Source organism: Brachycentrus maculatus, unplaced genomic scaffold (assembly GCF_059751285.1).
Source record: "Brachycentrus maculatus isolate JH-2025_06_01 unplaced genomic scaffold, ASM5975128v1 h1tg000194l, whole genome shotgun sequence".
Lineage (NCBI taxonomy): Eukaryota > Metazoa > Arthropoda > Insecta > Trichoptera > Brachycentridae > Brachycentrus > Brachycentrus maculatus.
Genome location: NW_028280945.1, coordinates 195,211 through 208,707, shown reverse-complemented (window position 1 = coordinate 208,707; position 13,497 = coordinate 195,211). Strand labels below are relative to the sequence as shown.

Here is a 13,497-nt window from a genome sequence, read left to right as displayed (position 1 = left end):
ACGCCATCTTTTATTAGAAAATACGCTTACATCAGAGTCAAAATTCATTCTTAAATATTATTTTTACAAAACGCACATTAATAGTTGATATTTATATTAAGAAAAATCAAATTTTATATTTAAAAGAACATGTTTTATGTCGAAATATGGATATCGAAAAAGAATATATAATTTGAAAATAAAAGTGCGTTATTTGAAAGCCGATGCGGAGTAATTTTTTGGGTAGCCGGATGTAGTTGTTCTGCCATAATCGTGTAGGTTTATGCTTGTGTGGTTTTTGGGTGTCTTTTACCGGTGCCAACCATTTAGTTATTATTTTATCTATAAATAAGTTATGCGTATGACTCAAGAAATGGATGATGATGAGAAGGGGTAAGTTTTATTTTTCTGAATACCGTTCGTTAAACCGTTTCGAGAAATTGTGTATCTTAATAGGTCATGTAGATGTAGCAGGCTTGCCAGTGAAACCACGTTTCAATTATCGGAGAAGGCCGGGATTTCGTTATCTAGGCGTGTTTATTTGCGGCGGTGATGTTTAAGGGAAGGTTTATCACCGTGTCCGGGTTGATTTGACTGGGAAATGTCTCGTAATATGGGCCGGTTTAATATGCCTTCGTCACGTTCGATGCCGGCGAGCAGCCAGCGGCCAGCGACCCCAAGCCTCTCCAGAAGTCTTACAGCGTTGTCGACGGTCATGGCCGAAGTCAAATGTGAATTCATATTATCGAGATATTACCTTGGAATATCAAAAACGCTCCGAGATTTCGTGGACTGCGGCCAAATCTTTTTACTAGAATTTTAATTTTCCTGGAAACCTGCTTTAGCATAAGGTGTATGTTGCCTTATGTTAATTTATCGCGAGCGAATTATATCGCTGTTTGGTACGATTTCTCTTTATATAGTCTCCGAGTCGAATAACATATCGGAATCGATTAAATAAAAGCGTTTTATCTCTTTAAATTTTCTTGTTTTCGTAATACGAATACGCGGAAAAAATCCGAGCCAAGCCTTTTTTCTTCGTTTTTTTGCAATATGTCGGCAAATATATTAAGATTTAGCTAGTAATTGCGATGTTTAGCCATCGTGCATACGTTCTTGGGTTCCATTAATGAAAATGTACAGTTTTTTTTTACTAGTATTTTATATAATATTACATTGATCCGTCATTTTTTCATTTTTCGTCTAATTCACGATCAAGATAGCTCTGCATCAATATTAAGCAATGTTAGTGGAAATATCAGTCGTTTGCTAATATTGTAAAAGTGGTTATTGAATTAATTTGTTATCAAAAGCACGTTTTGTTTGCATTAGCCGGATTCAATGTCCGACGCGCACGGTATTTGTGTAAACAAAAACATGAAATTGAGAACACATTTATCAATACCGTGTTAGTTTTGTCATTTGTGCTGCAAAATTAGGCATAATAATTTTCCATTTTGAATTCCCTCACCATATTGTATCTACAGCAATCTATTTTTAGAATCACGCCCCCTCCATTTTGTTTACTACTTTTACTTAGTGTATTTGCGATATTATAAGGCACTACTATGTGTATGGGTCAATTCTATAGTTATTCTTGGGGGAAACATTGCATGATGGTATTTATGGTCTAAAGGCCATGATGTACTTTCTCTCTTATAACTTTCTATTATTCAGAAGTGAATTGGTTGTCACATCTCCAACACAGTAATCTGAATAAACATTTGTATTCCGCATTTCACATAAAAACTCTTTTATTTCCTTTTCTTCCATGAAGTTATTCTGAAGTATTTTCGACAAATAAGAAAGTTACCTCTATTTTTATTTATTTATTTATTTTTATAAAAAGAAATATTTGTGTTTTTATTATTTACACAAATATTTCAATTTCATACTATTTCTGTGAGCCTACGCGGCTCATTATTAGAAATAGGTATCAAATTGTGGTAGAGTGGGTTCGAACCGAGAAACTCTGACTTGCGAGTCCGCGACACTAACCACGGGACCACAATCCGACACATAATTTACATCAATTTATAGTATTAACATTATTTTACTGATTCTAAAACTTACAATGAATCTTATTTACATATACAAGAGCCAATGTATTAAATTTTATATGTAATATATATATTTTTAAACTAGAAATAAATATTATTATTCATGTATTGGTCATATATATATTTTAGAGTAATATTTTTAATTTTTTTATACCTTGTTACTCCCAAACGAACTTTACTCTTTAGTCCAAAATTCTAAAAATAATAAAAATAGGAACTTAATTATTATTTTGTTTTGAATTAGCCCTTTTTACATCTTTCATAAGGTTATTTCGATAGAGGTAATGAATTAAATATATATAAAAAATGAAATGAGATAACAAGTGTAATAATTATCTTATGAAATAAAAATTAGGATTTTTTGATAATATTTATTAATGCATCAAACTTATATAATATTATGTATATTGGCTGGATTATATTGATGAATCTTTCAACAATCCGAAAACAGATGAGTAACAGTGGTCAAGGTTTGAACCTTGTACCGCTATTTAAAATTTGTTAGCGCTCGTACATAGTGAAAATAAATCAACTTAATTTATTGGGAATGTGAATTATTAATTAATTACAATTTGACGATTCTGTAAATTGATAAAAGCTAAGAAGGTAAGTAATTTAAGGGATAATGGAAACAGATCCAAGAGGGGACAGATATGATGGACCTTTATGGTTCCAATGCAGACATTTGTCGGATGTTGTTAGAGAATGTGTTTTTTTTATTTTACATGGAGAGGCAATTTATTGAGTCTTTCCGATTTCCAAGAGTTTGATAATTCCATGATGATCATTCATTGCTGTATTAAACTCCATATAAAGCAGCCAGGATGACTTCAGTTGAAATAGTGCTGAGGTGTTAGATGTACGACAAGCTCTGGACTTAATAATTGGCATTTATGTTGAGATATAGTTTAAAAAAATTATTTCTCTTATCTTCTTTGGGGATATTATCATTCAATAACTAAACCACGGTTAGGACTTTCTCTCTAATTCTATAAATTGATATCCAAGCACTGTGATACATGTTCAAGTTTTTTTTGTCAGACTTGAATAATTACTTAATGTACTTTTTTATGTTCTGCTTCCAAGTATCCAGCCTTTCCCGTTTAGGTTATTTGGTATTTCAAGTTGTCTTCTGAAGTCCTGGGTTCTATACCCGACTGGGTCAATTAGATAAATAGTATATTTTCATTTAAATAATTATGTAATGCTCTGGACCAACAAATACAAAACTGTAAAGATCAATCGTAACCTCACCTGCACATAATTGATGATAAATATTAATATTACATAATTTTTTGTCCTAGCTACCTATTTTTTTTCGTAGATATTTTATTTGACAGTTACCCAGTGAGAGGATTTTTCTGTCAGTGTCAAATATTATTTTTATTTACAAACAAAATAATAAAAATTCATAAAAAAGAATCATAGTTTAAATTGTTTAGCTTTATCATTTTAGAAATTATGACTGCAATTCTAGAATTAGGTTAGGAAAGAAGTGTGAATACTTGGGTAGGGAGTTGGATTCCTGCCTTTTAAGCTATTTAGAAAGTTCTCCTTCTCTGTTGTGAGCGGACACTGAAAGAACGTATGGTTTGCGTCCCCTATACCTTGTCCACATTCGCAATATTGTGATGTAACACACTTTATCTTATAGAGATGCAGAGTTGTTAGAGGTGTAGATTATATTGTCGGGAAAGGCTCGATATAATAGTAATACGGTGCGACCAGACCTCGGATGGCAGATAGAAGAAAAACAAAAAATAAAATAATGTTCAAAGACAAGTATATTTTCGATTTATGTCGTATATTGGCTGTCCGACAGAAAACTTTTTGTGGGAGGCCTGTCCTGGGAGACTACCCAGGAGAACCTGCAGCGCTACTTCTCCCACTTCGGGGACGTCATCGACTGCGTCGTGATGAAGAACAGCGAGTCCGGGAGGTCCCGCGGATTCGGGTTCGTCACGTACGCGGAGCCGACGCTCGTCAACGTGGTGCTCAACAGCGGCCCGCACACCCTCGACGGAAGGTGAGAACTGTTCCTTATCAATCCATTCTCCCTTTACCTTAACTTAACCGGATCTAATAGGGGGATTGAAATCCCCCATGCATGGACTTTAATTCAATAAACTTGTATCATAACCTACTTACTCCATATTTTTTGTAATCTTAAAAATAATATTGAGGATTTTCAAATCGTTTAATGTTTCAATATATTGTTTTGAATAAAAAGCACAATCAGTCGGTACTGCGAAATCTACGCACTTATATCTGTGGTGAGGGGCACAAGTCTGTAACATATCGCTCACTCCTTTCAAGAACGTCATAAATCAAAATTCGTCAATTTTTAGTTGTGCGTGTTTTCGGAATGCCCAGAAAATGTACTTTATCTCAGCAAAAGATGCATTTTTTAAAGTTAATATTTACCCGCTACAGGGCAGAAAATGTTGTTTTTGCATTTTGAAGAAAAGGTATTGTTTTATTATTTTTTTAAATAAACAAAATATTTTTCAAATGGAGAAAAAACCTTCAGGTTTTACCTAAAAAGATCTGTGGCATAGTAAAAAGTTCAATAAGTGGCTTGATATTTATTTTTAATACATTGTGTTATATTTTTAAACATTAAAAACGTTCTCCTGAAAAATCAAGTTTTTTGATTTATGACGTTCTTGAAAGGAGTGAGCGATATACTACAGACTTGTGCCCCTCTTTCGTGACACCACAGATATATCAGCAGGTAATTTTTTTGCCTGCTAGCGGCATATACTTCTTTAATGTGGTATTACCATAAGGAGAGCGCGAGACATTTAGACTACTTTACTTGCGTTTGATCCGATTTCCGGCCCCTCGCTTATCAGATGAGGGTATTCAGTCATCGCTTAGCGGTGCGTTGAAAAGGGTGTGGCTTCTATAACTCAACTGGCGGCGAGTTGGTGCTGCAAGCTGTGTACTACGATTTCCATACAAATATGAACTGGGGTCTTTTAGTACCCCGCTGTCATATATTGATTTTCCGATTGTGTAGTGACTTGTTGGCCCCTATTTATTATTAAAAGGGAATAAATCAATAATCCAAGGGGAAGTCATCTTAAAAATTGGTGAATCAAGATATCTGTTTGAAAGATGGATTACCAAATATAAAAAAAAACTGCATTTCAGATATTTTTTGAGATCTTGCAAATGGAAATAATACTAGTTCTGTAAGTGGACATAATTTATCTGCCATTTTTAATGGTTGCTGTACAAATATCAAGAAACATGAGTTGATTCCACAAAAAAATCTGGACAAATTACAGTGGTATAAGAGGCGAATAAGCCATAAACTTCTAAATGATTTACAAGATGATTTTGTATACTTTTTCAACTGATTTAAAACTGCTTGTGACATTTCATTTTATTTGTTTGAATTTTTTCTAAAAGCCCTTCATAACTTACTTATGTATTAAAAATAGATTTTTGGATGAGAATACAGCTGTTTTACAATCCTGGAAAATATCTAGTATGTATTTTCCTACAAAACTTTTGAGTTGTAGGAAAAACTAAAATAATTTCGAACAAAAAAAGTTTTGTTCATAATTATCAAAAAACCTTTACATGTAAAATACATATTTGATTAAAAAATTTATTTGAGGAACAATTATTGATTGCCTACAAATCTTAATATCAGAGTAACCCAGTTAAGCTGACGATTATTATTAAATGATAAATTTATATTTCTTTTTATTGCTGATAAAACTTCAGATACACTTCAGAATGTCCGCAATATTAGTATTACTCGACTCAGCGCTCTATTATTCCAGTTTTTATTAAACCAGTTATCAGAAATATCAATGAAGTAAAAGTATGGAGGATAGATAAACATTTAGAAGTTCTGATGATAAAAATATTACTTGTCTTGACAAATTGTGGACCTTGGCCCCTCTGGATTTCCTTACGGCATTCTTGAAGTACATAATTCAATTTGCTAAAATTCAGTGTATTACATTGAACGTTGATATTAAAAAATTTGATTGATGAAAAAATTATTATTACATTAAAAATGAAAAAAAAGTAAAATGATGATTTTGTCACATCAACAGTGATATTCGGTAATCATCAATAAAAATGCTGGGTTATCATAACACAAAATGTGGTTTAAAACAATATTTCTGGTTTAAAAAATGTTGTCATTTTTTTATTTTATATTGTTTTTGATTTTTTTTTCACTTACTATGGTATATCTTTGAAGTCTGACTGATTTTACTTCAAAAAGTAGTTGGTAAAAATTACATTAAAATTTTGTATATCATTGTATCCGAGATGATATTATTCAAATTTATTCAAAATGTTCAAATGCTGACATAGACATTACAAAAAATGGGATACCAACAATGTTGTCTTCACAATAATCTGATTTTGTGGTAGATTGCTTGTAAATATATAAGCAGTATGTAAAGTTTATTCTTTCTATTAGCATTCGACAAGCGAAGACTATAAATAACACAATACTCTGGACTGTAAAAACCAAGGTTGACACTGTAGACAGTAAAATTACACTCATTTTCATCTAATCAGGACACATCGGTTCTGGGATATTCGGCCCAATAAAGCGGCTGTCCGAAGTAACCTTTGTGTTTGCATTTATACAAATTCAGCTTACATAATCAATACTGATGGGAAGCTCCCTTTATTGCGTTCTTACGCAAACTAATAACAATGTAATCTGACTTTCTTCTTGCCTCTTGGTTTTTAACAAATACAGATGATCATCATCATTTGATTAATTTATTTTATGAATCAGTTTTTTATACATTTGGAACATATCACTCACAACTTCAAGAACATCATAAATAAATAATTGACAATTTTCTGTTGTGCATGTTTTCGGAATGCCCAGAAAATGTCCTTTATCACAGCAAAAGAGGCATATTTTTAACATAATATTTACCCGGTACAGGGCAGAAAGTGTTGTTTTCGCATTTTGAAAAAAAGGTAATGTTTAATTATTTTTTAAAATATACTAAATATTTTTCAAATGGAGAAAAAAACTTCAGGTTTTACCTAAAAAGATCTGTTGCACAGTAAAAAGTTTAGTAAGTGGCTTGATATTTTTAATACATTTTATTATATTCTTAAACTTAAAAAAACGTTCTCCTGAAAAATCAAGTATTTTGATTTATGACGTTCTTGAAAGGAGTGAGCGATATGTGTATACATTTTTATGCTTACGTCTTTATGTACATTGTGAAGTAGAATTTCCAATGGAAAAGAGTTTGCTGCACTTTACTTATTTAAAGTACAGTTTCTGTCATGAACAAACTTTTTTGGTGAGAAATAGCTATCTTAAGAGAGCCGAAGAAGCTTTTTGAGAAGGGAAAATGGAAGTCTGGGCATTTACGGGTAGATTCCACATCCAGGCAGTTTCCAATGTTGTGGATTGAGAAACGTTCATGTTTGTGGGAAAGCATACTTCACACCTAAGAAAGAGGATCTTGTTGCACTCTCCAAGTTCCTTTCAAAAGATGTGAGATATTTACTCATTTCTATGGCCAATTTTACAACTGCACGCTTTGTCAACCAACCGTAAACAGTTACAAGAGATCTTCCGGCTCATTGTGAGAATGCACTCGTTTATTTTTGTTGGATAGAATCGTAATTGATTTATTATTGGGATTATTTATAACACAATCTTTGTGAGACATAAAAGTTATTTGCCCTTAACTATTTTAATGTATGCTACTTGTATAGACTAAAATACTTAATACCAGTAGCGAATATTATATGACAGAGGATCTTAACCGTGTTGAAGGTACCGAACCTAACCAGTTTCATATGCCCGTTCACCGAACCCTTAATTGGAAAAATGTATTGTTAGATTGATATATTCCTCTTAAATAATATACTAGATCTATTGGATAAATATATATATATCGTATGTCATATCATTTTTCATAATATTTGATATATTCCTTTCATAATATACTAGATCTGTTGGATAAATCAATATGTCGTACAATAAGTCGTGTGTGTATTTTGACCTCCGCCGAACCCAGGAGACTGATTCACCAAACCCCTGGGGTTCCATCGAACCCATGTTAAGAACCACTGTTATATGATATTCCATTATTTGCAGCTTCGTGTGAATTAAATCAATTTATTATAGAACAAATTAATATTAACCTTTATTTTTATGACATACTAATGAAGATCTACCTACACTGGCTGCGCTGGCAAAATCATATATTAACAGAGTCTTTTTCATGCCTACTGATCTGCCTCTATCTTCCATGGTAGATTGCTGAAATTTTCAATTCCCAAGGAACACTAGTGAATCTATATTCAATACTAAAATATTTGAAACAGGAGTCAATAGGGCATTTTTGTTCAATATGAGTCCCAGATGGTCCCAAGTTTATTTTATTTCTCTAACTTTATCCATAATCATGTTTCTGACAATACGTCAAAAATACTTAACCTTTTAATCGCGTTAACTTTGTTCCTTAGAGACGCCCGAGTAGATTTTCATTATTTTAGTTTACTGTTTAAGTTTAGGAATGACCTATGAATAGTATCTTAGTTGGTACCGGAAGCAATTAAAAAATAAATCATACATTGTTGGCATACAAAATGATATTGCTAAAGTGTTCTTGTTTATGGCAAGTTAATTGTTTAAGAACCTCAGAAGGTGATGTGTAATTGTAATTAATACAGCGGAAACCCCATTACAAAATATGTATTGGTAATTAGTAGGGTAGTGACCATAAAATTGGCAAACATGATGTTGTTAAAATGGCCTTACTATGTTTATAAAAATACATTATTATTTGTTTAAAAATTGAAGTTTACAGTTTCGATTTCATTATCTGTGGGAACAAAATTACTGCAAATATATTAACATGAAAATACACTAAAGATGATCGAATATGTTTTCCAATTTACCAAAATGCTGTTTTTCGATGACAAATTTTGAAAATGAAAATGACTATTGAAGTAATTGAAATTTTTGGATTTTTAAAAATATAAAGAGATTCTTGTGAAAATCCTTATGCATGTAATGTTAAATCCGATATTCCTCCTGATTAAAAATACCCTATAGAGTTCCATATTCAGAATCTAGACGAGTGTAATTAAACCATATATCCGATCCCTATGTGGAGCAAATGGAGTCCACAAACTGTCTCCAGACTTTTCTGTCGGCCCCCATGCATTTTATTTCATGCCATGAGATTAGTGTACTAGATTTTATTTTGTTTTTGACGATATTGAATGCGTTTGTGCAGGACCATCGATCCGAAGCCGTGCAATCCTCGCACCCTCCAGAAACCGAAGCGCGGCGGCGGCTACCCCAAGGTGTTCCTGGGAGGTCTCCCGTCCAACATCACGGAGACTGACTTGCGCGTCTTCTTCTGCCGCTACGGCAAGGTCATGGAGGTGGTCATCATGTACGACCAGGAGAAGAAGAAGTCCCGCGGTGAGTTTGTCAATCATCAACTAATTATATTTATTTATTGAGGAAACACAGTAAACTGTAACAAGGAGACGTAATGAGGAGATGCATGAACGTGGAAGAGGCGAAGATTGTTTGCATAGACAGAGTGGTGTTGCGTTCTATTTTCTCTGCCTACCCCTGCGGTCATGGAGGCGGCGTGACGGTTAGTTAGTTAGTTTTAACATGAAAAGTTGAATGTAATAATTTGTACGTAGGTGCCATTTTTTTCCAACAGGCTAATATTAAGAGTAGTGTTAACTTGAAAGAATGGATGAATTAGTACAAAAGAAGTGTATACTTTAATGTGCCATTTGAACTTATCATGCAAGAGCTGTTAAATTTATTACAAAATGAGTTATCCTGATATCTGTGGACTTTGCATAGTTTCTTTAAGTTTTTGTAAAAAAAATTACAATCCTGTTTTCACAATTTGACTAAAATATCTAATTGTTTTGGCAACATACATGATTGAAAACCTACTTAAACCAGTTAAGGTTGGTTTCGTTGTCCCACCACTAATTATTGAGGTTTTTGTTAATTTGATGAAATTATAATAATGATTATATTGTAACAATGAAAATATGTATTTTTACTTACCTCGACTCTCCTAAATGAATAAAATTAATACTCCAAACAGCTGGACAAATTTTACTACAATTTAACTATGTTTTTCTACAGTATTGTTTTATTGATTCATGTAATTCCATGAGAGCTAACACACTTAAAAAATTAATTTTGTTGTATACCTTTTTTTCTTTTAATTAAATCTTTTCATATATTCATTCAATATGTTTGTGTGGTTTGTGTTTCAATTCACACATGAAACAAAACACGTTGAATTCTAAATTTATTTTGAAGTCATAATATTGAATGAGTTTACATTTTTAACTATACTCTTTGCTGTATGTATGCTTAGATGTCGGGTATAGTATGGCCAATGTTCTTACTCACGAAATGAAGGTCATGTTTTGTTTTGGTTACAGTCGAGGGATAATTTAATTTAAACAATACTTATTATTCGAACAAACTATTGACATAAATTTAAAATTTCAAAAATATATATTTTTTCTTTCATATGAATAATTTTGTGAATTTTTAGTATTATATAGAAGATACCCAAAGTAAAGTATTTCAAATATGTAGTTCTAAATTAACATGTTTTTTCTAGTATATTTATTAAGCTCTGTTAAGCCGGTATGCACAGTAATTACATCTTAATACAAAGTAAAAAAAGCTCTGACATTTCAATATTGGTGTATTCTTAATCTTCCCTAACGTAGATTGTAATACGGAATTCAATTGATTTCACAGCAATTATGTCTTGTCATGTAGTTTTAATCAATATCTGGTAATATATTATGCTTGGAATTTCATTCATGCTTCAAAAATGGAGTAAAAGTCATTAGTTTTAGATCAATACACTTTTATTATTTAACAAGACCTTTTATTATATAACAAGACTTTTATTATTTAACTTTGGTTTCCTACACTCTGGGGAATACATTATACAAAATATTTTTAATATTTTAACTGGTTTAAAATGATTATGCACTGTAAACTTCGAATTTATTTACTTTTATGCACTGATTTTTATTTAGTATTCTATTTGGAACTTGTGTACTTATTTGGAACATTTGTGTATCAAAAGATATTATCGTACTGTAGAACAGTATATATATAGTACCTTTCAATGCCACAGAATATCCTAATGGTAATAAGAAGACATCTTGAAAATTTATATTTTAAACACTTTACTTACCAACAATTTTTTGTTAAAGATTAAACTAATTTTTTAAACTCGATTAACCAACTTCATTTACCAACGTAAGATTGCATCTATTGTAGTTTTGGATTTTGTTGTCGATTTTTTTGTTTGTTAATTTGTTAATTGATTTAATTGAATTGAATTTGTGAAAAACCCACTAATTGGAATTTGGTCGTTTACGGTTGGTAGCGAAGAGCTCATAAGTCGGCTTTTGGTAGTCAATGTGTTAAGAGCCATAAGTAATTTGTAAGATAAAATGTACCTGCAAATTTTAATCATTCTATTTTCTTCACCAGGTTTTGGCTTCCTGTCGTTTGAGGATGAGGTTTCCGTGGAGCGTGTGACTCAGGAACACTACATCAACTTGAAGGGCAAGCAGGTACGGATCCTCATATAACTTCCTTATATCGATGACATGTGCATAAATGCAAAAAAATTGAGATAATAACGCATCAATGCAATGCGGTGCCCTACACACTATCGGGTGCAGATAAGGGTTAGAGGAAAAAACATGTATGTTTTCCCAGTGGAGGAGTATTCTAAAAATTCAATCATATTTGATTATGTGTAAAATATTAAATTTAAATTCGTACATAAAAATATATAAATGGAGTAAGCATTCTCCTTTAAACATAGTACATAATATATGTAATAAAAAAGTATAGTTTTTTCCACTGTATTTTATTCATCAGTCATGATGTCGATAATGGCGAAACCTGGTCACTGGTCAAATAAAATAATAAAATAAAAAAACTATGCGGTTGTTATTTTCTTAAATAAAATGCAGTTCCACCAAGAAATGTCAGTACAAAACTTTATAAGAAATTAGTCACACTTTGGATGGGAGAGGTATTTCTACCCGTTCGGTCGATTGATGCTTAAGGACAGGAAGGGTATTTTTACCTTCTGCGATGGCCTCATTTCAAAGGTAGAAAATAAGGAATAATCCAATGTTTCTTTTTATGAATATTATATACCAATATCTTTGTAAAGGTCTTAACTATGTGTTCATAATTATCAAATTTATTCGCCAGCGGTCCGCAGGCGTAAAAAACACCCATCTGAAATGTGTTTTCAATCAATTTTTTAAAAATTATTATCATAATTTAAAAAAAATTAAAATCATAATTTTTTTTAAAATTATCATCGTAATTTAAAAATAAGTATAATGAGAAATTGCCCTGTTTGGCATTCGTTAACTTCCCCCGTTTGCAGGTGGAGATCAAGCGCGCTGAGCCCCGCGACGGTTCCGGCGGGCAGCTGAAGATGGGAGGCGGGGGCGGCGGTGGTGGGGGCGCGGCCGACGGGGGCCAGTGGGGCCCCCCGGCCGGAGCACCCATCTCCGTCATGCAGGGCCACAACGGCCAGATGGGAGGGCCGCCGCTCAACATGCCCATGGCCGGGCCCAACATCATGCACGGGTTAGTAGGCAACTAGCCCGTAACTCAAGTTGCGGCTGTTTGGCGTAACACGGCTCAACGTATTCTTATAACTGGCCTCTATCATATTCAATCACAGATTTTGCTCTATCTCTCTTTACATGAAAAAAGCCCTGCTGTATCTTATCAAGTATACTATCATTAGAATCCTAACTGTCCATCAAACCTCATTCTTTAGTTTTTTCCTCTACCACCTTCCCTAAACTCCTTTCTTCCCTTGCCTACCTTATTATCACCAATTTGTAATTTTCAAAGGAGAATTCATGGGCAAAGTGTCTTATTTGTAGTACTTATTACATCATTGGCCAGTGATCACTTTATGCACTGACAGTCACCATTTTTACCATAATTTAACATCTGCATCACTTTGATATTAGAAACTTGATTTATTTCATGTTTGAGAATGATTTCACATGTGAGTTTGAGGCGCAAACTGCCCAAAACTCATGAAAATGTATCTTTGCTCTTCATTTTTTTGTTTCAAAGCTTAACACCTTAAAATAAAAATAAATATATTCACACTTATTTGTATTTTATGTTACCGAATATCGTTACATATTTCGATTAAAGATAACCCCACTACTGTCGACATTTTAATATGATTTAATTAATGTAGATCGAATAGCTTATTTTATATTTTCCTTAATGTCAGTTAATTTTTTTCTTTTCTTCTATTTCCTTATTTATCTATTATTTGTTGTAATTACAATGTATTTTGTTTGTTAGAGCTAAAATCACTTGTAAACAATAGAAAGCTAAAAAAATTTATTTTATTCTATATCATATTTA

At 32.5% G+C, this 13,497-nt stretch overlaps 1 protein-coding gene across 2 annotated transcripts in view; it reads left to right on the top strand.

Annotated features, from left to right (window-relative positions):
• The first annotated feature begins 215 nt into the window (after positions 1–215).
• Positions 216–13,497, top strand: part of Hrb27C (Heterogeneous nuclear ribonucleoprotein at 27C) — a 31,357-nt gene continuing 18,075 nt past the window's right edge. For both annotated transcript variants that reach the window (XM_088262946.1, XM_088262945.1), the window contains exons 1-5: positions 216–372; positions 3,862–4,065; positions 9,296–9,486; positions 11,566–11,648; positions 12,485–12,690. In XM_088262946.1, coding sequence (XP_088119072.1) covers positions 335–372; positions 3,862–4,065; positions 9,296–9,486; positions 11,566–11,648; positions 12,485–12,690 — 722 coding nt within the window. In that variant the 5' untranslated portion in view covers positions 216–334. The remainder of the gene's footprint in view (positions 373–3,861; positions 4,066–9,295; positions 9,487–11,565; positions 11,649–12,484; positions 12,691–13,497) is intronic.